Source organism: Pipra filicauda, unplaced genomic scaffold (assembly GCF_003945595.2).
Source record: "Pipra filicauda isolate LSUMZ 115617 unplaced genomic scaffold, ASM394559v2 scaffold323_size1005334_pilon, whole genome shotgun sequence".
Lineage (NCBI taxonomy): Eukaryota > Metazoa > Chordata > Aves > Passeriformes > Pipridae > Pipra > Pipra filicauda.
Genome location: NW_024104447.1, coordinates 650,626 through 677,277, shown reverse-complemented (window position 1 = coordinate 677,277; position 26,652 = coordinate 650,626). Strand labels below are relative to the sequence as shown.

At 47.3% G+C, this 26,652-nt stretch overlaps 1 protein-coding gene across 1 annotated transcript; it reads left to right on the top strand.

The window, feature by feature from the left end:
- The first annotated feature begins 3,980 nt into the window (after positions 1-3,980).
- On the top strand, positions 3,981-25,716 carry KCNJ5 (potassium inwardly rectifying channel subfamily J member 5). The gene is made up of 3 exons (XM_039383753.1): positions 3,981-4,332; positions 12,371-13,317; positions 24,964-25,716. The coding sequence occupies exons 2-3, from the start codon at positions 12,378-12,380 to the stop codon at positions 25,302-25,304; spliced, it is 1,281 nt and encodes a 426-aa protein (XP_039239687.1). The 5' UTR covers positions 3,981-4,332; positions 12,371-12,377; the 3' UTR covers positions 25,305-25,716.
- Positions 25,717-26,652: the final 936 nt, after the last annotated feature.

Here is a 26,652-nt window from a genome sequence, read left to right as displayed (position 1 = left end):
CAACGAATTAAAATGCTCCCTGAAGGCACTGCTGCTCCCTCTGCTCTCAACAGGAGCAGAGCCTACAGTGACTGCAGAGTAGGTGCCCCTGGTCCTGGGCTCTCAGGGGTCACTGTCCCTTTGGGGAATGAGTTATTTGGGTAATAACGAACCCTAACACTGCCCCTGCGGGTAATGAGTGTCAGGCCAGTCTCTGGTCATCAGGGAGGGGGCTCGTTTATGTCCCATGAAACGCCAGGAAAATGGAGGCAATTCCCCATTTGGTTCATGGCAACTCAAAAATTGGGCTGCCCTGTTTCATACTACAGGAGCCTGCAGAAATTCAGACTGTTCATTTTATAAAAGCTTTTGATATACATTGTGATATAAATCACTCTCTGAGCCAGATATAATTTGAAATTATATCAAAATAAGATTAGAATTTGTTCTACCCACATCTTGTTGTTCTATTTGTGAATTTAGGAGCTGAGCACTCCACAGTTGCCATAATTCCCCCTGTAAACAGCCCTGTGTGTCCTTTGAGCAGAGCAGCACCGCTGTCAGGGCTTGTGAGCACCCCCAGGAACATTAAGATGTTGCACTGAAGTGAAATTTGTGTCTCCATGCTGCTGGAATCAGATAATTCATCCCACTCTAACATAAAGGTCTATTTTAGCTGCCTTCTGATACTACCTGTCTCTGTATCAGTTAGAAGGGAAATGGTGTGGCTGTTTGGACTCAGCCCAGTGCATCTTAAATGGCACTGCCTGTGCTGAATCCCATCCTGAACAGAACAGCAGCCCCTCTGCATTTCCACGTTTCCACAGGAGTCCAAAGGCACTCCAACTGTCCTGCCATTTGGTGTTAAGTCCACCCTCTGCAGGTAGCAGATACCTGTAGCTCTTTAACATATTTCAAACTTTTGAGGCCATTGACAACTCTTTCCCCAGCTCAGCAAGGGCACAGTGATGTCACTGACTGCCTGGAGGGTGGTTTCCAGCTGGAAAACTGTTTTTAGGTCTTGCTTGCCTTTAATCAGTACAATTTGGAAGATGTCAGTTGAAATAATACATGAAACTAATTTACAGTGTAGGAATGAGGAAGCAAAGTACCAAACTGCAGAGACTCAGAGCCAGGGAGAAGGTGCTGCCTCCCAGGTGAGCAGATAAATGGCTCCTAAAAGGCCTCTAATGCTGATTGAGGTAGGTACCTCCCAAGTGCCCTGTTTTTTTGTGGCTTTGAGAGGTGTCTGGGGCACCAGCCCCTGCGCCAGGGAGGAACCACGGCACAAAAACGCCCTCACGGTGTGTGCTGGGTGGGATCTGTGGGTCAGGGCGAAATCGCTGAGCTGGCACTGGGGCAGGGGTGTAGGCACAGCTCTGTGCAACCCCAGAAGGTGGAGAAGGGTCAGAATTATCCACCTGCTCGTGGACAAACGTCCTTAGGGGAGAGGTCTCGTTTCCCAGCTGAAGGAAACGTGCGGGAAGTTGGGGAAATGGAACTTTCTGTAGCCTCAGGAGTTGAGGGGGCTGTGAAAATGCAGCCCCTGCTTTAACCCCTCACGGCACCCCACTCGTGTGGTGTCTGCAGGGCTGGTTGGGAGGGCCGGTGCCAGCAGATGGCAGTGCCTGTCAGAGTTCCACCGTCAGGAAAACAGGGAATGTGCTCCAAAAGAGGTGTTATTGGCACTGCATGAGGCACGGAGCCGTTCCCACGCGGGAGCCGTGGGGCAAACACTGCCCGCAGCAGTGGCCACACCGTGAGCCCGCTCTGCTCCCCTGGGCCCCCTGTCCGTGGCTGTGGATTCGGGATGTGTGGGAAAAGTGTGGGGGGGAGGTGGGAAGGAAGACTTCTCCTTGCCTTGACCGTGACACACCAGCTCTGCAGCCTTTCAGAGACTGTTCCTCCAGGGTTGCTGGCTGGACAGCACGAAAGGTCCTTCTCCATTTCCTAAATTCATTCTAAATCTTATTAAATGAGATGAAATGAAGGAGGAAGCCGAACTGAGGCCGTTCTGAAGGTGGCACTGTCCTTAGTGCTGCTGGAGCAGCATCCGGGGACCTGCTCTGAAAGCCAACACTCTGATTTTAGGGGGGACTGACTCTCACACTGAATGAATTACTGCTTAGAACTTTGTAAGGAAGTTTGAATGCTTGTTAAAATACCCAAACTGTTAATGTACTCCCCAAATTGCACTTTTATAACGTTATCATGGACACACTTCTAAAAGGTAAAACTAATACTGCTGCAAAGGCATCCCTGAGAGCTCTGAGCAGACAGAAGATGTAACATAATTTCAGAGGATTTAATCAGCAGTTTATTACCAGGCCTTTTGCTTTCACTGCAAATGGTTTCACTGCTGATTTGGGTTCAGTCCTTGGAGCTGTTTGCAGCTAATGCTACAACAGGAGCCAGGCTGGCTGGGCTCATCTCACTGCCCACACGGTGCTGGAGTGGGAAATACAAACCAACAAGTGGAAAAGCAAAATTACATCTGCAAACCCAATTTTTAATGGACTAAGTCCTTGGTCTGGCTCCAGATTCTTGTCCCAGCTGGCCAGATCCAACCTCTGTGGTTGGGCTCCATGAACTTGAACGTCATTTTCAACCTTAATGATTTTCTGATTCTGTGATTCCACATAAAGATCAGAGAAGAATTCTGATAAAAGGTGTGTGTTTATGGAGATGGGCTTCTTAAACCAGCCCCTAGGCAATATGATTATTCATAATATTCAAATCTCTGGTTATTTCCCTCTCTGTCTGTGCATTTCTCCAGTCTAGTTTCCATAATAAGGTGTTAATGTAGCCTAGAATTAACCTGATCAGAAACAGGTTTTATGATCTGCAGGAAGCTCTGCTAGTTCCATTTTTAACCTGTTCAAAAAAAAGGAATGCAAATAATAGGTTGCAAAACGTCCACACAGTAAAACAAAAATGCCATTCCACTGCTGATGTATTTCATTAGTGATAGTGTAATTTAAAAAAAAGTAAACTGAAAATCATTCAAAGCAGAACGTGGGGAAAATAGTTTTAATATTCCAGCTATACTGACACATTCCTGCAGTGCTTTGGTTTTGAGAAGTTCTCTTTTCTTGACCAGATAAATCCGTGAAAGCATTTCCGATGGGCTGTAATGAATGTGGTCCCGGAGCAGAGAATTAGGGAGGACAGGAGGACAGGATCAGGGGAACAGGACAACAAAGCCTGGAGGCAACCTGCAGTCACCAGGCAGGTCTGGCTCATATCTGCTGCTGGCCTGACATTTGCTTTTCAGAAAAGAAAATATTTTGCTAAGCTGAGGAGACAGTGTGGTATTATCAACGATAAAAAAAAAAAAAGAAAAGAAAAAAAAAAGGAGAAAAAAGAAAAAGATAAAAAAATACAGCAAAGCACTGAAGAACTTTGAGAGCATTCCCTGGATGAATCCCAGGAAAACACCACAACTCCGTCAGCAAACACCACGGCAGGAGCTTGATGGTTGACAGGCAAGGGGAGCATGCCAGAGGAATCATACTGGCCCTCTTTGTCCCCAAATTCCTTGGTCCAGCCTGGATGAGAGTTCCCCCAGTGCCGATGACTATGGACACACGCGGTCTCTGTGAAATGAGCGGCTCCCTCCTGGTTTTGGGAACTGCTTTCTGTTTGTGTGCTTTTAAAAACACAAGAACACAGCCCCCACCCCCTCAAACCCGATATCCCCTCCAGTAAATCCGGGACAGGAGATCCCGGGAGGAGAAGGGAACTCGGCGCTCGGGGGAGTGCGAGGGGAGCGCAGCCCCCGCGGGTCGGACCCGAGGATGCCGGAGGTCTTTCCCAGCCCCAAAGCTCCTGTGATCCCGAGCTCCAGGGCTCGGATTCGCCTCTCCCCCTCCTCACCAGCCCTCCCCGCGCTCGGCAGCGCCCAAACCCCTCCCTCGCCCTCCCTCCCCACCTCCGCTCCTGCTCATTCACAACAGATAAGGCGCCGTCACACGCAGCCTCCCCTCCCTCCCCTCTGCCCCAGCCCTTAAAAAGCTTTATACCGCCAAGAATCCCTTGGAACGGGAGAGGCGGGAGCAGGGACAGGCAGGCAGAGGAGAGGCAAAAGTATCTCCGCGTCAGCGGAGGGTTTGGAGCAGAGCAGGGAAATCAGGGATACCCGGGGACAGGGGCGTGGGCATCCTCATCCTCAGTGCCACGTAAATGTTCTCTCCTGTCAGGGAAGGAGGCAGGAGGCAGCGCGGGGACCCGAGGACGAGCCCAGCTCGCCGGTGATGGCATGGACCGGCCGCTGCTCCAGCCGCGCTTCCCACGCCCCGCTCCCGCCCGGCTGCCCCCGAGGGCGCGACACTGATGCGGAGCCGCTCGTAGCGAGTAAGTCACCGCATTTCCTTTGTTATCCCAGCTCCCTCCTGCGCTCCGCTGGCTGCCAAGGACCGGGAGCACAGCAGGCAGGAGGACTGAGGTGAAATGTTGGGTCAGCCGAGCGCCAGACTCCCTAAACCCGCCGCGATGGGAGCTGGAGCTGTGCCGCTGTCCAACTCCCCAGAGCCAGGGAACTCTGTGGGAAACCAGGGATGGGATGTTGGTCTTGGGCAAAAGCACCGTCAGATCTCAGAAAGGGATTCTGCAGGAATACACGTTAAAAAATCCGACCTGCTCGGGTGAGAGGAGATCACTGGAATGCAAAGGGCACCGGGAGACTGATCAGTCAGCAGCCCTGAAATGCATGGAGTGACTCCATAATCCTTATCTGGAGTCAAAGATTAAATTCTTTCATAATTAGGACACTTGCCCATGAGCTGAGAGTTTAAAGAGCCCTGGAGCCCAGTCTTCAACCGATGAAGGGGCACGTTCAACCCTTGGAGGGGACAGGGAATGTATTGCACTGGGAATCCCTGGGGGGTTCATAGCTCTGGGAGGTAAAACATGACCGATTTTTTTATCCGTGTCCTGTTGCATCCCTCACAAAGATGCCTGGAGCCCTCCAGTTCGTGTCAGCACATGCTGGGTGGCAGCCCCATGCTCACTTTTGTACAGCTCCCTTGGCTTTGACTGGAGAGTTTCAGGAGCCAATGAAGAACTGGCAGAAAGTGGCCCTGTCCCAAAAAACTTGCCATCTGATTTTGGGGATTCTGGCATCACGCAGCTCCTACCTCTTTTAGGTAGACCTTGGGTTTGTAGCAGAGCAGCTGAGAGGGAAACCAAACTGGCTTCTCTCACCTGTGCTCTGACCAGTCCAAACCACCAGCATCTCCTGTGGCAGGTGGGGAGAGTGTTTGTGCTGGATGAATATTCTCCATCTCTGGAAATTTCCAGCCCAATTATTTGCCAAAAAAAGGCAAACAGAGTTTTGGAGTTATGTTCTGAGGCAAATCTCCAGACTCTTTATATAAGTCACCCACTTTCTGTTGGGTTTGAGGTCAGGAGAGGCCCTTGGACGTGTGGGGTGAGCACTGGCACTGCCCCAGCAGTTTGTGTGAGGTTGGTTTGTCTCTCTGTGACCCTTGTCTGCAGTGGGTTGAAGGTCTTTGGGCAAAAAGAGCCTGGGTTTGGTCAGTTCATCTGTGAACTCTTTGGATGCAAGGTACTGTGTGAAGTGGAAGTGTGAAGTGGTACAAACAATTTTATTGCATTTTTTTAAGGCAGCTGCCAATTACAGAGTGATTCTCAGGTGCTGTAATGGTGAATTCCTAAACAATGGAGAACAGGAATGTTTGCGCTCTTGGGGCAGAATTTTCCCTTAAAATCGAGGTTCTGCTTTCCCCAATATTCACAATGTTTGCTGTGTGCAAACAGCAGCAGAGACGGGAGTGTCTTATCAGGACAAAGGTGTCTCTTTTTCTTTGTTCAGTGTTGGGTGAAAGACAACAGTCACATTTTCAGTGATGCCATAAGGTGCCCCTAAAAATAGAGACTGGGGTGAGAGGGCAGAGACAGAGAGGCTGCAAAGTGCCTCAGGCAGAGCCACCCCCTTGGAAGTGGAAAGATCACATTGGTTTATTTTCAGGTTTTATTTGTTGGTAGAGAAAATATCTGTTCTAACTTAAGAAAAACACCTAGGAGCATAATATTGTGATTGCATCCTTTGCACAGGGACTTTTTAAGTATAAGATAATTAACTGAGAGTTACCTGGATTTTATCCTCCCATCCACCCTATGCAGTTGTGGCACAGCAAGTTAGGAGATACCTTTTAACCTGTAGAAACTCCATTTTCTTCAGTCTTTGTGCTATAAGAAGTTGTTAAAGCCTGTACACCGGGATCATTATGACAACTCAAAAGGCATTTTCTAATTTTCATCTTTTTTCTGTAAAAAAACCCTACCCCAGTGCATCTTCTCATCAGTTTAGTTTCTCCGGTCTTTTCTGCATGGGTCTGAAGTTATTACATTTGAGGCAACTGTGAGCTTGTGTTATCTGTGGGATTTTTTTATGCTTCAGTCCATAGGTGAGGGGAAAATCTATTTGAAATCTGTAGAGAGAACAGAAACTGTCTTTCTTGGCACTAGAAATAATCTTCCTAGTTATTCATGCTGATAGATCAGGCTGTGTAGGCTCTGCAGAGCAATCTTTAGACACCCCTGAAGCAGGCAGGGACTGTATTCACTGCTGCTGGAGTGGGGAAAGGAGAAAAGAGTTGTGCAGTGATTACAGGAACTCATTTAGGATTTTGGAAATGCTAAATTTAATTCCCTGCCCTGCCACAGACTCCTAATATGAGTCTGGAAGAAGCATCTTTGTGACTGACTTCCCCATCTTGAAATATGGGATATAGAGCATTTCCTTATTCCACAGCTCTTGGTAAATACATAAATAGAATTTGAAAGCCTGTGATACCTGTGTTGAATGCTGGGAAACACTTGGATACTCTGGGATTGGAAGGGTCCCACTGGTACCTCACAAATGAAATGAAAGGGCTCAGGGATATTAGAGCTGGGACTATCCAGCATTGCTGGGGAGAAGGATGGATTGGGAGGTAATTAGCAGGTAAAATTAAAGTACAAATGCCCATGGACTCTTTCTTTGTGTCATATTAGCTCCCTGGTCAGAGGGAGTTTGTTTGGAAAGACAGAACACCTTCTGTGTTGGACTCTGGGCAGACAGGAGCCATCAGCAGCCCAGCTCTGGGACAAGCACAGAGTCCTCCTGCTCCATGAGGACCATCAGGCACCCAGTCTGTGTACTGGGGGGGTCTCCTCCAGCTCCAGAGGAACTCCTTTGTGTGATGAAAGCAGTGCTGAGACACCAAAAACCCAGAGGAAATGAGGGGCATCGTCCCCCCTCAGTGCTGGGTGAGGTTATGAACAGGAAATATTGGGCTGAGGAAGCTTTTGAACCCCATTTATTAGTGAAGTGCCCCAGGTCTCCCTTCCTGTGCAGTTTCTTTCAAGCTTTTGCCCTGGTTTTGAACAGCAAACATTCTCAGCCCCCCCTCCACCTGTGGATCTCCAGGCACTTCCCAAAGAGGCACCACCACAATCTCTGTTAATGTGAAGTCAGAAAACCAAAAGATTACATGATTTACACAAAATTTACCTGCCTTTCTTCTTGCATGTGTCAAAAGGTGTTGGTGGTATTGACTGTTCAGTCTCAGTCATACACAGGCAGGAAATAAAAGTAAGTAAAAGTAAATAAAAGGATAGAGGGAAAGGTGCCTTTCTCAGGGAAATCAAAGCCCCACCTAAGTCAGTACCTGTCTAACAGTCATTTATCCTCAGGGTGTCAAAGACCATTTTTTCCTAAGATTTCTTCTTCTTCCTTCATCTTTCCACTACCACTCAATGTTCAGCAGCCAACTCTTTTATTCTCTTTGGGTGCTGCTGCTTTCATTTGCTTTATTCTTCTGCCAACTTTCCCATATTATCAGTGTCTGCCAATTAAGAATTTCATTCTCTTGCAGCAGTGTAACCCAAAGAAGAATTATGTGGCCCAGAGGAACCTGGGCATAGCAACCTTGTCTTTGTTTGATATGGTGTGGGCCAAAGGGCAGCAAAACCACCAGGTCAGATTTCCCAGTAATATCTGTTCAGTATTATTGATTGTTTGTTGAGTAGTACAGGGCTCATTGTCTGGAAAAAAAAAAAAGATGACAGAGTTAAGTAAAATTCTGTTTTGGGAAGGTGTGGGAGGTTTGCTAAAGAACAGTTGCTCAATTATTCTCATAATGAGAGAAAACACAGGCATCAGGTTTAAAAGAAACAAAAGAAGTCTGTTTTTACACAAATTTGATGACAAATTCATGTCTTTAAACTCCTCCCGACTCCAGTTTAGTCCTCTCCAGCAGCAAATCCTATCTCCAGTTAAATTGGTGTTCACTTCAGCGAGATCAGAGATGGTTAAAGGGAAAAAAAGTCGCCTGGTCAGCAGGGAAAAAAGTTTCTTGCCGACTTTTCATGTTTTACCTTCTGTGATGTCTTCAGCAAATTGCTGGAGCTGTCAGGAGGGACCTCAGCTCTGCCAGGCAGGGCTTGGAGCAGCTCTGCCAGAGGTTCTCCCCTAAGCCCAGCCTGACTCTCCTCAGCAGATCTGAGAGCCCTAAATGTCACCGCCGGCCCCGCTCTGTCATCTGGGCAGCGGCTCAACAACAGCCAGGCTGATAAAGAGCCTCTCTGCCAGGGTGATAATGCACTGACTCACAGCTCCTTGGGCAGCAGCCTGTCCTCAAGGAAGGCAGCTTTGTAAAAAGTGACATTTTTATTATCCTGGCCTCGTTTAACCAAAGATGGGAAATGCCAGAGGAGTAGGACGGGGGGTGTGACTGGAAGAGACAGTTTGGCCTCCCGGATCTCTGTGCTGGAGGGGCAGGGATTTATAGACTGCAGGCTGAGCCTTTGGGAGATGCTGGCACATATTTCCTGTTTGTGGGAAAGATGCTTATGCTTGGCAGCAGTGGTAGTTTATTACACGGGGAAGGAGTTAACCAAGTCCTTACAGTGCTCCTTTTTGAGCATCTTGTCCTGTGTGCTAAAGTTTCCAGGGCAGTTAAAATAATAATAAGGGAGTGACAGCAAATTTCCTTGTGCCTGGGATCTCACAGACTGTTCATGCCCATATCACAAATTTTACCATTGGGGAATTAAGGTAGAGGGGAAAGCAGTGATTTGCTCAGAATTAGAGAGAAAATACTTTTGGAGAAAATCATTTGAAGCAGAGAGCTCGTTGGTGTGCAGCCACCCAAAGCTGTGCTCAAACTGCTGACCAAGATCATTCTTTTTAAAGAATCTAAAGCAAAAATTCAGCTGCTCAATTATTTCCAGTAACCACATACTGAGGTTACACTTCTCATACGATGGGAGAGTTTAAGATTCAACATCAGTAGGAATTGTGTTGCCACTGAAGCCGCCAGTGAAGTTCTTACCCAGCAGGAATGTTCCTGCTTTAATGGATCACTTGTAAGGTGTTCCTGAAGGTTTCCAGAAAGATTTCAGTTGCCCTGTTGCTGGAGATCAGTAGCACTACAAAAGGGATGTTGCCAGTCCTTGGACTGTTTAGTCAAAGCAGGTTTCTCTGTACGTTCATTAAGGGGCAGTTCCTCTTGCCTGCTCCACCAGAGTGATATTTCCAGGGATTTAGGCTTTTGGACTGTTTTTATTCTGTTCTTTTCAATATCCTTTTCAGATCCTTTTGGTCTCTTTGGTATGAACCTAGAAGATGAAACCTTACACTAGATTAATGTCTTGAAACTGCTTTTTCTGGCTTAGTGTCAGTGAAACTCAGCTTCAAACATAACTTTTATAATAAAATTATCTTTAAAGCAGTCCTTTTAAAATTGAAAACATGCTACACTTGCCTGGTTTTACATTTAGATTGATTAAAAGCTTTTTATCCAAAAGGAGTAATTTTAGATTAATCAGTCAATGCAAACATATATCAAGAGGGATCTTCACAAGAGGAAAGCAAAGAGGTTCTTCACTATCTGATTCCCTTTCAGGTAGAGGATGGGAGGCTTCTTTTCCTATTAAAGAGGGGTAAAAAAGTGTGTGATTGTTCTGCCATGTGAAGTGAGAGTCAATGTCATTATTGATACTAATTATTTGACAGATAGTTATTATTTGACAGACAGTTACTGTTTGACAGCCTCTGGCAGGCACTTTACACGTGTGTGGGGACAAACACCACCGTGCAGAGGGGTTGGGAGATTCCCATTGCAACAGGCAGTGAAAAAAGATGTGTCTAAATCCCCCATGAGCCAGCTCTCGGGAGTCTTGCCTCTAGGAGGGATGGAAACAGAGGTGGGGGTGAATACTCTGTCCAAATCCTCGGTGTTGCTGTTGGAGAAAGGGGACACCCGGCACTGGGGTTATCCGGGATCACTGCAGTGGGGTGGCAAAGCTGATCCCTCCTAACTGATCATCCCAGCACTATTGATCCCCTATTATTTCCCCCTTCCTGTGGCTGCACTGGCTCAGCCCTGGCCCAAAACCTTCTGAGCAGGCAAATGTGCCAGCGTGCAGCAGCTCTGGGGCTGGGCTGGGACAGATGGTTGGGCTCCTGCAAGCAGGGCCAGCGGGGATGGTTCCAGCAACCGGCTGCTTCCTTGGAGTCACGATTGATGGTGACTTATCCAAGGGCTCAGAGTAACTCCTTGCTGTTAACCAGACTTGGCTGCAGCAGAATGGAAGTGGAAATTTGTTGCCTCATTTATTCATCCTGCCTCTGCTTCCTTCCCGCCCACCCTTCGTGCTTTTTAATACCGAAAAGATGAAGCTGCTTTGCTCGGTCTTAAAATTGTCTTTCCCAAGATACTCTTAATTGTAGCTCTACACCTTTTCTCATTCACAGGAGCATAAGAAGATTAAAGATAGAGGGAGCAGTAATAGATTTAGTTAGGTTTTAATAGGATTTGCAGAGGACAATGCAGAGAATGAATGCCATAGAAAATATTGCTGCTCTATCTTTGATATCCCTAAGGCTGCTTAGGGAGCCTTTGATGGAGATTTTGTCTGTGCCCTGCATCCAGAGTCAAGATTCTCATTTTTTAAAGGAGTATCTAATCATCTTAGCAAACAGGATGTTACATTATAACCTGCAAAAATCATTGCAGCCATCATTTTGTGTTATTTATTTGTGTCTCTGCATGTGGGCAGTGGGATTTTAATAAGTGCCTGGTGATTCTGCCTAATGTCAGGGGTGAGTTCTGAGATCCCACTAACAGCAGGCCTGGATCCATCACACCTGCCCATGTGGAATTCCAGATGCTCCATTCAAGGTCTGGTTCACATTTGAAGCCCTGGCTCACAGAATAACCTTCAGAAATCTGAATTATCCCTGGAGACGCCTCTCTCTGCTGACTCTGAGGGGAACCTTCATGCATAATTTAGCCTTGTGGTGAGGTTTAGGTAGGCAGTGGTGCTCAGCATTTTCTGTTCATTCCTGAGGTTTCTCTTGATATGCACCCAAAACCTGAGGCATCAAAAAACTCCAGTCCCTCTTGAACAGACGTGTTGATGTATCTTGACTTTGTTCCTAGTTCTGATCTCAAGCAAATTTGGTGTTCAAAAAAAATCTAAGGACAAAAAAATACCCCCAAAAAATGTTACAAGGTTTAACTATTTCCTGACTCCCAACCTTACCCATCACCAGATTCTCTGAGGTTCCAGGGCTGACTGGCAGCTCATTGATGTTTGAAGAGCCTGTGGATAATAAATCACTATTTAACTTCACAGCATTGTATTGATTTAGATTTAGATTTATTATATTTCACAGAATCACAGAATATCACAGAATATCACAGAATGTCACACAATTTTCTGAGTTGGATCCACAAGGATCATGAAGTCCAGCTCTTGAGTGAATGACACACCCAGGGGATTGAACCCTTGACCTTGGTGTTATTACTACCAAGTTTTAACCCACAGAGCTCATCTCAGGGTCATTATTTATATATTTATATCCTTATATATATTTATTATATCTGCATATTTGTTATATTATTTATATCATTATTTATATATTTATATATTTGTCATATTATTTATATATCATTGTTTCTATTTTATATATTCATTATATTTATATATACGTTGTATTATTTATATAATTATTTGTATATAATTATATATCATTAATTACATATAATAAAATTATATATATTATCTAGATATTATAGATATTATAGATATTATAGATATATTAACTATATATTATTTATAATCCATATTATAGATAATTATTTTATATCATATAATTATTTGTGTATTTATATATTTATATATTTGCTGTATTATTTATTTACATTTATTATATTTAACTTAGCAGCATTATATTTAACTAGTGGCTGTTGGGGGAGAATAGCTGAACCCTCTCAAAGTGTTTCCCAGAACAAGGTCTAATGGTCCAGACAGTGACACAAAAGGGGGTTTGTCTCAGCAATTTTCCTTCCATCTTAGACCGCATTTCTTTGTCCTGCAGCCCAGCCATGGCTGGAGATTCCAGGATCTTCATGAACCAGGACATGGACATCGGGGTGACCTCCAGGGAGCCCAAGAAGATTCCCAAGCAGGCTCGGGACGATGTCCCCATCGCCACCGACCGGACGCGCCTCATCTCGGCCGAGGGGAAGAAGCCCCGGCAGCGGTACATGGAGAAGAGCGGCAAGTGCAACGTCCACCACGGCAACGTGCAGGAGACCTACCGCTACCTCAGCGACCTCTTCACCACCCTCGTGGACCTCAAGTGGCGTTTCAACCTCCTGGTCTTCACCATGGTCTACACCATCACCTGGTTGTTCTTTGGGTTCATATGGTGGCTCATCGCCTACATCCGGGGAGACCTGGACCACCTGGAAGATGAGAACTGGATCCCCTGCGTGGAAAACCTCAGCGGGTTTGTGTCCGCGTTTCTGTTCTCCATCGAGACGGAGACGACGATCGGTTACGGCTACAGGGTGATCACGGAGAAGTGCCCCGAGGGCATCGTGCTGCTCCTCATCCAGGCCATCCTGGGCTCCATCGTCAACGCCTTCATGGTGGGCTGCATGTTCGTCAAGATCAGCCAACCAAAGAAAAGGGCTGAAACCCTCATGTTTTCCAACAACGCCGTGATCTCCATGAGGGACGAGAAGCTCTGTCTCATGTTCCGGGTTGGAGACCTCCGCAATTCCCACATTGTCGAGGCTTCCATTAGAGCCAAACTGATTAAGTCCAAACAGACCAAAGAAGGAGAGTTTATTCCCCTGAACCAAACGGACATCAACGTGGGATTTGACACTGGAGATGACAGGTTGTTCCTGGTGTCACCTCTGATCATCTCACACGAAATCAATGAGAAAAGCCCCTTCTGGGAGATGTCTCGTACCCAGCTGGAGAAGGAGGAGTTTGAAATTGTGGTCATCCTGGAAGGAATGGTGGAAGCAACAGGTAAGGGTCTGTCAAGAATCAGTCACAGTTTTGAGGGGGGAAGGGGTAAAATGAGGTGCAGTTTGGTAGAAAGATTTTACTGCCAGTGTCACCGGGACTGAGAACAGGGTCCTTTGTCCTTCTCAGGTGGGATGTTGTGCTCTGAGATAACCAGCACTGAAAGATGGGTCCTCCAGCTCCTGTTGCAGTGTTTCACACTCCTTTTGTAAGTCTGGGATTCAGGCAAAGGAATCAGTTGTGGAGCTGCTCATAATCACTTAGAATTGATCCATGGGAAAAAGGAATGGATTAAAGGAATTCCTGAGGTCTCTTGTGGTCCTGTTTCCTGTGATCAAAATTCATGGCACAAATCTTTTCCCATTTCTCCTCTGTATTAATAATTGGCTGTAACTGTGCTATTTTAGGTATTGCTGTGGTGTTGCTTTTTAATGGAGGCTGTGAAGTGTCCAAGTCTTACTGTGTCCCATAAACCAGCACGTGCTGGAGCTGAATGACTTGCACGTGGTGCAGGACACATATTTGAAAAAGGAGCTCAAAGAGGAAAAATACAGAAACTGCTGTTGTGCCTCTTGCAGCCCAGCAGCTGTTTAACAGCTTGACCAGAGCTGTGTAATGGGCAGATCAGGAGATCTCCTCAGCTCATTCCCAATTTCCTCCTAGGGGAGTGCTTGTGGCAGGTGATGAAAGAAGGCTGTGTCCATGTACAATAAATCTGGAAAAGCGCTGGGCCTCAGCTTTCCAGAGTGTGGAAAGGTGGGTGAGTGCATGGATGGCCACAGAGGCCTCCAGGCTCCTTCCCACAGGGACCTCCCAAGCTCTGGACTGGGAGGAGGGTGGCTCTAAAAGTCCTGGCACCATGAGGTCATTTCACCTCTTGCAGCCCATTCCTTTGTTCCGGGGGTGAGGAGGAGCTGGCAGCTCTTCCTGCTGCTCTTCCAGCATGGGGAGGGTATTTAAACACCCTGAGATCCTTCAGGGAGGACTTCCAAGCCCAGGGTGCCTCAGTGGAATCAGGGGCTGGAAGGGGAATGTCAGGCAGCTCTGAGGAGGGAAGTGCTGTCTAAAGATGGGGAAATGTAGAACCAACAATCAGTCCCAGTTTTGAGGAGGAAAGAGGTAAAATGAGGGCAGTTTGGCAGTGAGATTTTACTGTCCATGTCACCTGGACTGAGAACCTCTTGGGACAACATCCTGTGACTGAGTCAGGTGGGAAGTTGTGGTCTGAGGTAACCAGCAGTGGCAGATGGGTCCTTTAGCTCCTGGGGCAGTGTTTCAGACTCCTTGTACAAGTCTGGGATTCAGGCAAAGGAGTTGGTCATGGAGCTGCCCATAATCACTTAGAACTGATCCAAGGGGAAAAAAGAAAGCTGCAAAAAGCTTTTATAAGCTGTTTTTCCCCTTGGTGCTTGAGTATTTTAGTTTTGAGGTGGCCCTGTGAGCCCAAGGTGGTGCTTGGATTTTTTTTTCCATCTCGATGAGGTTCTCTCTGAATCACTAGCAAGGATTTTCAGCTTGGTACGAGTACTTGGAGGTATCAGCACCTTGTCTCACAAATTCTGACCCTTGCTTACTATGAATATTATTCTCTTCTTGAAATTTGTCCTTGTTAGGGTCCTAACAGCCTGAGGAAGGGGAGTCTCAGATTCCTACATCCCAGACTTTTGCTTTTAAAGACAGAGAGCGCTAATTCAGTGTCCCAGTATCTGGCTTTAGTCAGGAGGTGATTAGGACTTTTCCAGAGAGAGCTGTCGGGAGATGATACAGAGGTTACCCTGCACCAGGGCTGGAGTTTGCTCTGCAGAAATGGAATTTATCTGGCACTGCCAGGCAAATGTTCTCCCCCAGCAGAGCACTGGCAAAAGAAGGAGTGGGTGGAAAAGACTGTCAAAGGCAAAGATTTGTAATGGCAGCTTATCTGGGAGCCTGAACATTTACTAGAGACCAGAACCTCCTAATCTGAGCGTGGAATGTTGCTGGTTTGTCCAAAGCCTCTTTCCTCGTCACGCAGTGACACCATCAATTCTGTTTGAAGCCCTTTGCTGTCAGTGAAGCTCAGCCTGTGTGAGAGGAAGTCATTATCAATAACAACCTCGGAGTTAAAAGCATGGCATAGGAATAACATTGCCTTACAAATGGGCTCCTGTCCCAGAGGGATTGCACATATCTGGGCAAATGAGTTATGCTGGGCTCAGCCAGGCTGGGAAAGGAAAAATTGGAGCTGGAAGAGGCAGTTTGCACTAACCCAGAGCTGGATGGACCTCAGGTGATCCCGTGAGCCAGTTCTAGGCTGGGACGGGCTCTGAGGGACATATGGCAGCCGGGCAGGGGGGGTTTGTCACAAGGAGAGTCTCTTGCAGAGACTGTTTGTGCCTTCCTGCTTCATCCTCACACTTGGGAATACTGATAAAGCACTTTGGGGGATATTAATCCCAACCTTTATACCTTAAAATCTGCTCCAGTAAAATTCTTTAGGTTCTTCCCTTCCCATGTCACTGTGCCAGCCCCATCTGCTCCCAGGGATGGTGTCATGTACTCACAGCAGGACTGCTGTTAAATCATGACACTCTTACAGCCTGGACTGGGTCAGGGCAGTATAAAAATACAGTAGATCATTTGTTTCCTTAGTAACCCCTATGAAAAATCAGGATCCACCACCACAGGGTTCCCTGGTCAGGATATCCAGCTCTGTTCATGGGGCACGAGGGGCTGTGAGTCCTGTGTGCTCAGCTCTGCACTTGTGGGCAGGAATAAAATTAATGGAAACTCAGTCCATGTGTGCAGACAACAGCAAATCCCACCATAAATGCAGCCAGTGCTGGGGGCAAACACAGCTGTATTTTTTATAAGGTATTTTGGAAGCAGGTCAAAATGGTGATTGGTAACATATAAATGACAAGAAATTTAAGTGTGATGTCTTGACTAAAAGTGTGAATACTTTTCACTGATAATTAGGGACAGCAATTTTATAACTATTTTCAGTAGATTTAACCAGCCACACACATAATACAAATGAGATGTATCATCTCTTCTCAAACGAGTACCTCTATTTACTGACATTTAAGTTTAATTCTGATCCAGTCGAAAGCAAAGACAGTAAATAGTTTCAAATGAAAAGTGTAGAGTAAATTCTGAGGAGTTCACACCCTTCAAGTAATTGGTCTTTTTGTTTGTTTGTTTTTTACAAAACAAAACACTGTGGTTTAAAACAATGTTTTTGTTTTCAAGTTGACTTGAATTTTCAAAAGCCTGAATAACAACACACTGAAGAACAGCAGCACAGCAGCCAGGCTAAAATGTGATGTTGTTATTTTGCTGGAAAACACAATAAACATTGTGTTATTGTAGTGAGAGCTCTCCAGGGACTCGGGGCTGCTCCCACAGAACCAGCTGTGGCACAAAGCCCATGGATGTGGGTCTTTCCCATCAATATTTGAGTCTGGGTGAGGCACTGGGAGTCCTCAGGAGGATATAAAAGGCCAAAGAGGGGGGTAGATTCTGGGCAGATCTTTTGGGATCATTGCCCAGTGAAAGGGGCACTGTAAAGACAAGATTGGTATAGATGAAAAGTGTTCTGATCCCAGTGCTGCTCCTGTGCAGCAGCAACAACACTCCCAGAGAATCCTTAATGGGCTGGGCCAGGGATGACTCCAGGGAATTCATTCCCTTTGGCCTGAGCAGAAAGGGACACTTGGCCAGCTCAGCTGCCCCAAATCTGCCCTGCAATAAAAAGGAGTGAATGGACTCCTGCTGCCACTGCCTGCAAACAAAGTCTTGGAGCCATCCTGTGGAAGGAGCAGCTCCAGGTGCTGTCAGTCAGAGCTCTGCCCTTCCCTCCTGATCCCAAATGGGACAGGGTGTGCAAAGCAAAGTTGCTGGGACAGACAAGAGCAGGAGGGATTCAGATCCCCCTCCCCGTGATGCAGAGTCAGCTGGGTTGTGATGGGGAGTTTGGCTCGTCCAATTAGGGAGCCCATGGTTTTAATTATTATTTTTTTCTACAAGCCATCACACCAAGTGATGACACTCTCTGCAGATCCTACATGACCGGCCCCGCCGGAACGGCCCCCAACCGTCCCCAAGCGGCCCAAACGGCGCGGCCTCCAACCTGCCCGGCCCGGCCCTGCCACGCCCAAACCGTCGGCCACAAACCGGTCCGGCCCAAACGGCCCAAACCTCCCTGGCCCAAACCGGCCGCGGCCCAAACCGGCCCTTCCCAAACCTTCATTCCCAAAACCCTTCCCCTCCCCCAACTTCCATCCCAAACCTTCCCAACAGTCCCAAATCCTTCCCAAACTTCTCCCAAACCTTCCCTTCCCAAACCTTCCCAAACCTTCCCAAACCTTCCCAAACCTTCCCTTCCCAAACCTTCCCTTCCCAAACCTTCCCAAACCTTCCCTTCCCAAACCTTCTCTTCCCTTCCCAAACCTTCCCAAATCTTCCCTTCCCCTTACCTCTTTTTCCCACCACAATGAAATAAGCCACAAGAGACGCTCCAAGTGTCTGATTAGTCCAGTCACTAAATAAAGTCTTAATAAACTCTTATGTAAGGAGAGGTATTTATTTTTCTGGCTTAGATCTGTGTGATAAAAGGTGATTTAATGATTAGCAGTAATTAACCCCTCCTGTCCCTGGGAGACTCTGGGCAAACAGCAGGTTTTTCACACCTCAATTTATCCACCTTTACAGAGGACAGAATACAATTTCCTGGCTGTAAATACAGGGCCAAATGGAGAAGTCACAACAGAAGATATGCTGATATTAATCATGATTTTCATGGGAGAACAAAGGAAGGGTGAAATTACTAAATGGAGTTTTTGTGCATTCATCATCTGGTTTAGGTTGTCTTGGATTGTTTTGCATTTTGCATATAAATAAGTTTTCTGCAAGAAGGACCTTGCAGAACTGTTACAGAAACTGCCTAAAAAATTATAGGGAAAAGGGAGATGTCTTAAGTCATTCCTTCCACGAGCTGGATTGTCCTCCAGGGGCAGAGGTTTGCAGCCTGGTATCTCAGGAGCCTCTGCAGTCACTATAAACACCTTGTGAGGGGCCTAAAATCCCCTGGAGTGAGCTGGGGCTCCAGCTGTGCCTGGCACAGACACAGCACTTCAATCCAAGGTCTTTGCATCATAAGGTCCTTTTATTTTATTTTTTCCCAGTGCCTGGGAGCTTTGCATGCCTGGAGAGCATTCAGACAAATTAAAATCCTATTACTCTCCTCTGGCATAAAAATCAAAGTGAACCAAGCCCAGCCATGTCCTCTAAAGGAGACAAGCACAAATAATTGGAGGACCATGCTCCTACCTTCTAATATTCCTTTTCAAGTTGGAGGAATATTGACTTTTTGGAGGTTACAGTGTTCCTTGGTCTAATTAACGCAGAGGGGCTAATAAATTTTGCAACTTACCATATGCTAATGCAAATTGTAAGACATGTATTGCTTAATTACAGCCATAGAACTTAAAATTTGTACGACTTGTCCTATGACTTCCATCACTGTGACTGCACCTCTGAGAACACCAGCTCCCTGTGCTCCTGGGGCAGAACAGCTCCAGAGCAGCCAGTGCAAGGGGAAAAGTCACCCTGGATACAAGAGGGTGTTCAGCCAAGGGCAGAGCAGTGGGATCACTCCCAGCAATATCCGTGTCTGAAGTGCAGAGAGAGCAAAGCTGGCCAGCACACAGTCAGCACCCACATGACATTTTAGCAGCAGATAATCACTGAGCTCCCTGGCATTTAAATGAGCAGAGTTAATTTTAGGCTGATGAAAAATGTTGTCTTGACAGCCCCAGGGGTCGGGATGTCTCTGCCCACTGAGAAAGTTCAGGCTGTGGAGCAGAACTGAAGATTCAACTCTGCCCTCGATGGGATCCAAATGAACTGTGGTGGCTTCTTGGGTTGGAAGAGTGTCCAAGGCCAGGTTGGATGAGGTTTGGAGTGACCTAGGCTAGTGGAAGGTGTCCCTGCCCATGGCAGGGGGTAGAATGAGCTGAACTTTAATGTCCTTTCCAGCCCAAACCACTCTGTGATTCTCTGTTCTTTCGGCCTGAAGTTTACTCCAGTGCAACACCCAAGTGCCCAAACACCACTTCTCTATAACTGTACCTGTACCACTCAAACCCAAAATGGGGAGTTAGATCTACTCTAGGGAAAGGCATAACAGCCTTTAGGGCCATAAATCCCCTGGCTAAGGGCACTCCTGGGTTCCATCCCTGTATGGGCTGAAGAGTTGGACTCGATGATCCTTGTGGGTCCCTTCCAGCTCAGAATGTCCTGGGAAATATCCTGTAAAATATCCTGTGGTGCCCTTGTGCTCTCCCATGAGACCTCCAGTGAGGGTCCTGGCTGGGATGGGATGTTTGCCATAGATAAGGATCCTCCAACAGCTGGGGAGAGCCTGGTGGTTCATCCCAGATAAGCAAACACCTGAAAACACCAGTAGATTTGGGATAACGGGGTTTGGCTTTAGCTGGTATTTTTCCAGGGTGTACAAGCCCTGGGGATGAGGAGCAGTTCCCAGGAGGAGGCTCAGCTCTGCTCCAGTGGCACAGCCTGTGGCATTCCGGGCTGTGCAGCTCTGTGGACACTCTGAGCATCCCCATTCCCACACTCGGCCCCCCAGGATCCCAGTTTTGTCAGCAGCATCCACATCCCTGGGCTTTGGGAACACCAGAGCTGCCTGATCCAGCTGATTTGGATGACAGCAAAGGGCCTCATTATGTGCCAGAGTTCCCTGACATGATTTCACACACCGGTGTTTCCTCAGCAACTCTCTGTTCTCAGCTGCAATGAAACACCTGCTTTCATACACTGCCCAATATATTTTGTATCTTTGCATCTGCTGGGAAGCAGAAAAAAGCTATTTAGGAAGAATCTCTGGCTGCCTGAAATGGGAACATGCCCAGCTCTGTTATTGATCTGTGACCTCAGCCCACAGACAAAAAAATCCCCTTCTTCTGCTATAATGAAATTATCATTAAAACTCTGTGAAATGTTTATTGCAGAACCTGAAACCAGGAGACAGTCCCCTGGTCTCCAGCTAAAAAGCCTGGGACTGGTTTTCAGCTTTATTGAAAACTTGATGCATCTGCTTATAACTTTGTACGAAACTTTTTTCTGTTTTCAATTAAAATTGAGTTTTGTTTGTAACCCAAACCTGAGCTGCTGAATTAAGAGATGACAAAGCTGCGACCAGAACTTGACAGCTGAAGATTTCACAAACCATTTCCATTTTCCAAAATTGACGGATTGTACACATTTTTTTAAACCAGATTGTTTAGGAGAAAATGAAACTTCTAATGGTCTTACAATCCAGAAAACATGATACTCTTGAAAAATATAAATCTTTGTGACTTTAAATTTAAGTAAATTTTAAAGAACGTCTACTTAGGTTGACAAAGTGAAAATGAAGATATAGGGCCATGGAGATGCTCCAAGAACTGGAGCCCCTCTGCTCTGGAGCCAGGCTGGGAGAGCTGGGAATGTCCAGCCTCGAGGAGAGGTGGCTCCAAGAAGACCTGAGAGCCCCTTCCAGGGCCTAAAGGGGCTCCAGGAGAGCTGGAAAGGGATTTGGGACAAGGGATGGAGGGACAAGACACAGGGAATGGCTTCCCACTGCCAGAGGGCAGGGTTAGATGAGATATTGGGAAGGAATTGTTGGCTGTGAGGGTGGTGGGGCCCTGGCACAGGTTGCCCAGAGAAGCTGTGGCTGCCCCTGGATCCCTGGAAGTGTCCAAGGCCAGGTTGGATGGGGCTTGGAGCACCCTGGGCTAGTGGAAGGTGTCCCTGCCCATGGCAGGGGGTGGCACTGGGTGAGCTTTAGTGTCCCTCCCAACCCAAAACCACTCTGGGATTCTGTTTTCTTTTGGCATGAAGGTTATTTAAATGAAACACCCAAGTCACCAAATGCCTCTTCTCTATAACTCTGTGTGTTATGGAGGTAGTTAAATCCACTTTAAGAAAGGATTAACAGCCTTTACCAGGGCCATAAATCCTGTGATTAACTTTGCAAAAAATCTGGGGAGTTTGCAATCTCTCTTGATTTCTCGTGCTCCCCGAGGTGTCAGTGCCTCAGGGTTGCACAGATGCCACTGCAGAGATGTAGACCAGCAGTGTCAAAGTTTTTGTGGTACCCAGGTGTAGTCCTGTTTGCAGCCAGGAGCTGGACTCCACGATCCTTGTGGGTCTCTTCTGGTTCAAGATGGTCTGTGATTCTGCTTTCTATGAAAAGTGACTCCTTACGCCCCAGACACCCCATGGACTCGGATAAACGAGGCTTCTGAAATTAAGCAGGTGATTTTTGCAGAGACACACAGCCGAGTATGAGAGATCTCAGTTGAGATTGTTGAATTGCTGTGCCCCTCTGGAAGCTGGAACTGGGATGTTCCGAGCACGGAGGGCATGGTGCACGTTGTGTGCCAGTGCCAAGTGGCTGCAGCCATGTGTTCTTAATAAAAATAAGGTTTATTGTTTCCACACTTCTTCTGTCATCTTTTTGCAGTTACAGAGGCAATAATTAGCTGGGGACATTACAGATGCATTAATTAACCAGGCTGGAGAGCACAGGGCAGCCTGTAAAGCAGGCACTTATTGGAATTTGAAGCAGAGACAATGCTGTTGTTTACTGGGGAATGTAGGAGTTGCCAAGCACTGTGTCCCCACGCAATTAAAACACCACTGCACATGTGCTAAAAAGGAATATTTGAATGGGATTATGGAGCAATTACAAGTTGTCTTATTGTGCTAGCTCAGTGTACCCCTGGGGTTACAGAAAGCAGCTACTGCAGGAAGCTGGCAGTGTGCAGGATTTGGTCGCTGAAAGCTTTCTATTGTTCCTGCTTTAATTGGATACTTACAGCAGGAGAACTGGGATCATGTCCCTGGAGCTCAGGTTCACTGTCAGGTACCCCCCCAGGGAAGGAGCTATTTCAGGCTGGGATTATAAGGCAGGAGTTTCCTTAGAGTGCCTCAGGCCTCCACATTCACAGGGACACCCCACCTTGGCCTTGGGGATTTCTCCAGGACACTTTGATGTAGCACTTGGAAGGCTGTGATAAGAATGAGCTGGTTCATTCACAGAACTGATCCTGGAGCCTCTGTGGTCTCCTCTCCTGCTTTGCTGGGTTTGGAGAAGACACCTGGAGGTGTTTGGGATTTCTGATGCAAAACCAGCTCTGTCTGAAGGAAAAAGGGCTGGTTTGTTTTAACCATCTCCTCACTGCACATACATGTGCTGCTGGTTTCCAACCTTCTGGCCTCCCAGCACAAGGCAGCATCAGGAAATGGGATTATCCCTGCAGCCCTGCACCACTGCCCATGCAAACAGCCTGGGAGAAAAGCCCTTGCCCAGGGAGCTCAACAGGGTCAGTGGCACAGATCTGCTGAGAAAACCTGCAGCAGGACTCCGAGACCAGGAGGACACAGAGACCAACAGGACTCAGAGCTCAGCAGGACTCAGAGATCAACAGGACTCTGAGATCCTCAGGACTCCCTGGGCTGGCTGAGTGTTGAGCAGACCCAAAGGAGTGAGGGGTTTAACCTCTTCCCCTCGAGGGCTGAGGAGCCCAGGCAGGAGAGGCTGCACGTTGTGGTGCCACCGCATCAGGAGTGGGCTCGCTCTGGTCTTTAGTTCTAGAGCAACAGCTGAGAGCTCCCTGAAAAGCTTCTGGAAGAGCTTCTCCTTAAGGCAACACCACCTGGGGTGGTTTTTTTCTCCCCTGATTTTATTTTTCAGAGCAGTCTCTGCACTTCCCGGTTCCTTCCGGCCCAGGAAGCCGAACACTGTGACTAACACTGCACTTGTTGTTCCTGCCCAGAAGCAAATCCTCCTGCAGATCCTGGGGGGGGGGGAATTGGCTTTTCAGTCTGTGATACAGAGCTGGAGATTTCTCAGTGTGCCACTGTCCCCCTTTTCCCCTTTCAAGAACCAAAAGCAACTAATACATCCTGGCCTGGGAGCTTTAAACTGAGGGAAGCAGTAAGAGACCAGTCAAGTTTTGCAGAGCACTTGCTTGTGTGGGTGTCTTTTAATGGACTGTAGCAATTATGAGAACAAAATATTCATCTTTTTGCCAAGATGCTTTGGGTTTTTTTAAAGGAAAGGAGTTTTCTGATTACTCCGAGATTTCAGTCACTCAGCTGAGCTCCCATGGGGGGAATAGATGATTTGTTCTGCCCTGAAATATCTAACGTTTTGGCCCCTTTGCTTTAGATTTCTGTCTGTGTGCTTGGGGCTGCAGTAATTAGACTTGGAAGTATTGGCCAGGAACTGGGTCAAGTACATGTTTTGAATGTATTCCAGTCAGGCCAATCTCTTACTCTCCACAAGAGAACAGTGGGAAGACTTTGTCAGGTCAGGTTTTCCAAATTTCACCAGAATTAATTCCAAAATCATAACATAATTAGGACAAACCCAAGAAAAGTGTTTGGAAGAAAAGTCAGCCTTGACAGTGGCAGGTGATTCCAAGAGGATTTGTTCACAGTTACACTTATCCCTGCTCTGCAAAGCTTCTCTTTAAACTTTTCCAAAGTGAATAAACTCTGATCCTTGGGGCTGAGAAGCAGCTTAACAAGTATCAGTTTCCTGTTGCCCACTGTTCACTCAGCCCAAAATCCATTAAAACATGGGACTGAACCCTCCAGAGGTATTTAAAAGCCAGTTTGTCCCATCTGTCATGAGGAATTGGGGCCCTGTCACTTTGTGGCTGAACATCCAGGGGTCTCCACCTGCCATGAACAATTCGGCTCATCCAATTAGAGAGTCCAGTTTTTAAATTATTATTTTTTCTATAAACCATCACTCCGCATGATGACACGCTCTGCAGATCCTACCTTCCCTTCCCTTCCCTTCCCTTCCCTTCCCTTCCCTTCCCTTCCCTTCCCTTCCCTTCCCTTCCCTTCCCTTCCCTTCCCTTCCCTTCCCTTCCCTTCCCTTCCCTTCCCTTCCCTTCCCTTCCCTTCCCTTCCCAAACCTTCCCAAACCTTCCCAAACCTTCCCAAACCTTCCCAAACCTTCCCAAACCTTCCCTTCCCAAACCTTCCCTTCCCAAACCTTCCCAAACCTTCCCAAACCTTCCCAAACCTTCCCTTCCCAAACCTTCCCAAACCTTCCCTCCCAAACCTTCTCTTCCTTCCCAAGCCTTCCCAAGTCTTCCCTTCCCAAGCCTTCCCAAACCTTCCCTTCCCAAACCTCTCCTCTCCTCCCCTCCCCAAACCTTCCCAGACCTTCCCTTCCCAGGGAATCCTGGCCCTGCTGGAGCTGGGGAGGGATGGGGTCGGACCCGGAGGAGGGCAGGGAAGTGGCTCCCCCTGCTCAGGGCTCTGTGGGTCAGGGTTGGGGTGCCCTGGCCGGGCCGGGGTTTGTTCCCGTGCCATTCCCATTCCCGTTCTCATTCCCATTCCTGGCGGTGCCAGCAGCACAGCACGAGGGGCAGGGAGCGGAGGGCACGGAATCCCAGGAATCCGTCCCTTGCCCGAGGGGGCTCAGCTGCTCGTGGCGGAGGCTTTTGTGAGGCTCGTTAAGCGAAGCCGTTCGTGTGTCCCATAGCAACCGGGGCTGGAAACGACACGAAAGTGCTTTTAGGGGAGCGCAGCGGTCGGGTGAGCGCTGAGCCAGCGCTGCATTAACATCCCTCTCTCTCTGCGCAGGGATGACTTGCCAGGCTCGCAGCTCCTACATGGACACCGAGGTGCTGTGGGGACACCGCTTCACCCCCGTGCTCACCCTGGAGAAGGACTTTTACGAGGTGGACTATAACAGCTTCCACAGCACCTACGAGACCAACACCCCCGTGTGCTGTGCCAAGGAACTGGCCGAGTCCCGCCGGGAAGGGCAGCTCCTGGGCCACCTCTGCGGTGCCACCCCGCTCAGCGGGGGCAGGGAGGCAGAGACAGCCCGGGAGGAGGAGGAGGAGGAGGAGGAGGAGGAAGGCAGGGAGCCGGCAGGATTGGATGGAGCCAATGGCACAGCAGGAGAGATGCCCGTATAACACCCGACCCACCCACACCCACTGGGAGACTGGTGTGGAGAGCCGGGAACTGACCGGGAGCCAGACTGGGATTGGTGTCCCGAGCTCTGCTCCTGCCGCGCCATCCTGGCGAGCCCAGCACAGCAGTGCCTCGGTTCCCTCCCTTTCCTCTGTACAGCGAGGCTTTGCTCTCCCCTGCAAAGCTCTCTGATCCCTGTGGACGAGGCTCACTCCATCTCACCGCCGGTAAAACTGAAATTCCCACCACTGGTTGTTTCAAAAGGTGTTCGTTGGACATTCAGAACTCTTCTCCTTCCCGAGGGGGTTCAAAAAGTCCAGAATGGCCCATCTCAGTATGAAGAATGTGATTTCATGCCTTCACTTAATTTGTGAGTCAATGTATTGTAGACATTGTTACAGCTAAATTAAAAAAAAAAAAAAAAAGGAAAAAAAAGTCTTCTTGTATATAGTGAAGTATTTTACCTTCATGAATTTTACAAATAGATTTCAGTGTTTTCCTCCAGGATCACAGGCATTGTGATTTATTTGCTGCAAAATCTGATATGAACGGGGCAGCTTTCCCTGCAAACCTTTAGCATATTTTATCCAACATTTTGTCTTTTTGTCTTCTCCAACTGAAGTGCTTTGTGTCATCTCTTCATGGAATCTCTGACACCTTTCACAGGTTGCCCATGATCCGAGTAAATTTAGATCTTGCCCCAGTGAAGGTTTTTTTCTGGCCTGGATGTTCCAGTTTCAGTTCCAAGTGATGATTTCAAACAAAGGAAGTGGCTATCTGGGACTTGAAATGTTTTGGACTTTCAGAGTCCCTGGAGTAGTTCAGAAAATTCTTTGCTCTTCTGCAAAGTATGTATTTAAAATAAAGGTTGAGATGCTGATGTTCCTGTAATGGGAACACACACTGACACAACTGAAACCACCAGTTTTGATCTTTAGAAGGGGCAGAGAACCAGATTTCCCAAAGAGGCTTGTCCTGTCCAGAAAAGGAATGAGGAAAAATAGTCTGTGAGATGAAAGATTTCCACAAATTCCAACAACACAGGAAAAAACTGGCCTTGTTGGGGAAAATCTTATCTCTCAAACTTTGGTGGAAAAAATAAGACACCTGCAGAACTACTTCTTTATTAAATGGAATGAAGAATATATAATATGGAAGAGTTATTTTCCATATAGGAGTGGACTGTGAAATAAATGTGCATTGTAGTAGGGATGGACTGAGCTGCACACTTGGGACCTGAAATATGGTTTTACCTCTTTATATTAATACAAAGACAAGATAAACTGGAAATATGTCTTATTGACATGGAAACAAAGGGGAGAATATTATCTATAGGGACAAGACATACTT